The sequence below is a fragment of the Miscanthus floridulus genome, chromosome 6 (assembly GCF_019320115.1).
Source record: "Miscanthus floridulus cultivar M001 chromosome 6, ASM1932011v1, whole genome shotgun sequence".
In the NCBI taxonomy this organism is placed as follows: Eukaryota; Viridiplantae; Streptophyta; class Magnoliopsida; order Poales; family Poaceae; genus Miscanthus; species Miscanthus floridulus.
This window is the reverse complement of record NC_089585.1, coordinates 37,424,381-37,426,508: the sequence shown is the minus strand read 5'-3', so window position 1 is coordinate 37,426,508 and position 2,128 is coordinate 37,424,381. Positions and strand designations below refer to the sequence as shown.

General features: G+C 58.4%; 1 protein-coding gene across 1 annotated transcript; it reads left to right on the top strand.

The window, feature by feature from the left end:
* Positions 1-312: 312 nt before the first annotated feature.
* LOC136458088 (calmodulin-binding protein 25-like) lies at positions 313-1,594 on the top strand. The gene has a single exon (XM_066458089.1). It carries the CDS (start codon positions 401-403, stop codon positions 1,214-1,216), a length of 816 nt encoding a protein of 271 aa, XP_066314186.1. The 5' UTR covers positions 313-400; the 3' UTR covers positions 1,217-1,594.
* Positions 1,595-2,128: the final 534 nt, after the last annotated feature.

Here is a 2,128-nt window from a genome sequence, read left to right as displayed (position 1 = left end):
GCAATCACAATATCTCCCCTACAATTAAGAGATTTAAGAGATAGTTAAATACAACATTTGTTTTACCCGATAAAATATCCTAGGATTTGTAGGACATCTTGTATTCCATAAACAAGGAGGCAAGATATATTAGTGCCAATTTTGGCTCATCTGCCTCTCTCGTACAACTACCGTTTGGTGCTATTTTTCCAAAGGCTCTAGTAAAAATGATGGTGTACACAACCCGTGTGCTCCCACCATTTCGGCCTTACATCACTTGCTCCCAATATAAATTCCCACCGCCGTCGCCCCCGCTAGCCTCACCTTCGCCCCCTACTCGCTCCCCTCGCCCCAATCCAATTCCAAGCTGCGATCTGTCGAGCACGGAGCACCTCTCCTCGCTTCGCCTCCCGTCGCTCCCATGGCAAACCGCTGCGCCGGCCTCGACCCCACCTGGGCCCACCTCCCCACCCCGCCGCCGACCCACACGGCCCACGCCGCCGCCGCCAGCCACTACTACTGCTCGTCCTCCCCCGCCTGGCTCACCTCCACCGCCGCCTTCGAGAACGAGGCGCTCACCTCCGCGCTCCGCGCCTCCATGGCGCCCGCCCACGCCTACTCTGCCGCCGCCGCCGCCGCCTCGTCCTTCTCCTCCCCGGCCACCCCGTCCTCCTCGACGACCTCCTCCGCCTCCGAGCTCCTGTCCGCCTCCAGCGGCCACGACGCTCCTGCGCCGGCGGCGTCCAGCAGGCCCGGCGCCCGGGCCCTGGCGGGGGGACCTAGAGGGGGCCGCGTCACCAAGAACCGCAAGCCGCGGCCATCGCGGCGCCCGCAGACCACCTACATCACCGCCGACCCCGCCAACTTCCGCCGCATGGTGCAGGAGATCACCGGCCTCCCCGTCCCCGGCCCCTCCTCCTTCCCCGCTGCCTCGGAGGCCGCCACCGTCGCGGCGCCCAACTGGACAGCCGCGCCAGCGTGCGTGCTCCCGACGCTGGACACGTCCGCTTTCCTGCTCGACCGCGCCGCCGCCGCGGTGCCGTCGCCGGAGGAAAAGAGCCCGGCCGGCGGCGGGCAGGCGTCGACGACGACCGTGACGGACGCCGCCGCCGTGGCAGCTGCTGCGGCAGGGAACGACGACGACTCGTCGGCGCTGCTAGAGCTGGAGGCGCTGGTGTGCGGGGCGGCGGGCGAGTGCGGCTTCCCGACCCTGGAGAGCTGGGGGATGATCATCTGATGAGTGGGCTTCAGGGATTAGAGATGGAAAGGTGGTTACTTAGCACTGTAGCAGTGGTTTTGCTCTCTCTCTCCCCCTCTGTTTTTAGCTTGTTATTATAAATGGAGTTTTTGGTCCGTACGATGCGGACGATCGGACGGCGGCCGTCGGTCGGTTGAGCCGACGCCGATGCCCATGATGATGTACCAAAGCATGGGGGGTTTCATGTCCTGTAAGCAAGAATTATTAGCTAGGCTGCTATCTGCTTTTTTTAGTTGTAGAGTGCATCTCTGCTGGATGAGGATGACATGGTTGCCATGGTGCCTTCTAGTCTGTTATGGAGATGACAATGTTAATTATTCTGTAATGAAATCTAGCTAATGGCTTTCCTGGAGCAAAGCAGTCTGTTCGCTTGTTGGTTTCAGCTAGCCTAAACCAATCAGCCAATTATGTTTTTTTCTCACAACAAACCAGCACCAGCCAACTCAAACCAGCCCAGAAACCAACCAGCGAACAGGCTGAAGGAATCTATTATGATGGCAAAAGGAAAAAAGAACCCCTGCCCTAGTGTGAACGAATGTACGTGTTCCTTTTACCTTCGAGCCTTTCAGTTTTTTTTTTCCAGGAATCAGCAGGAGAGTTGCACGCATGGTTTTGGTTGGTTTCGTGACACGGCGACACCTGCAGGCAGCAGCAGCCAAAAAAAGCCATACATATTGGCAGCCATGAGACCATGCATACGGAGTATATGCATGCACACCACTAGCTTCTGCCTCCTCGTAGCTGTGCAAATAGTGGCAAGAGGCTTTGACTGTTTGTCATTGTCAACACAAGTAGTACTAGTAGAGTACGGTACCCTGTGTGTGAACGCAACGGTGGGGACCGCACCGCACCAGGCCACCACAAGGTGTGTGAAGTGTGAACGCAGCGTCA

Coding starts and splice junctions, on each gene's coding strand:
- LOC136458088 (XM_066458089.1), top strand. CDS start 401: ATGGCAAACCGCTGCGCCGGCCTCGACCCCACCTGGGCCCACCTCCCC.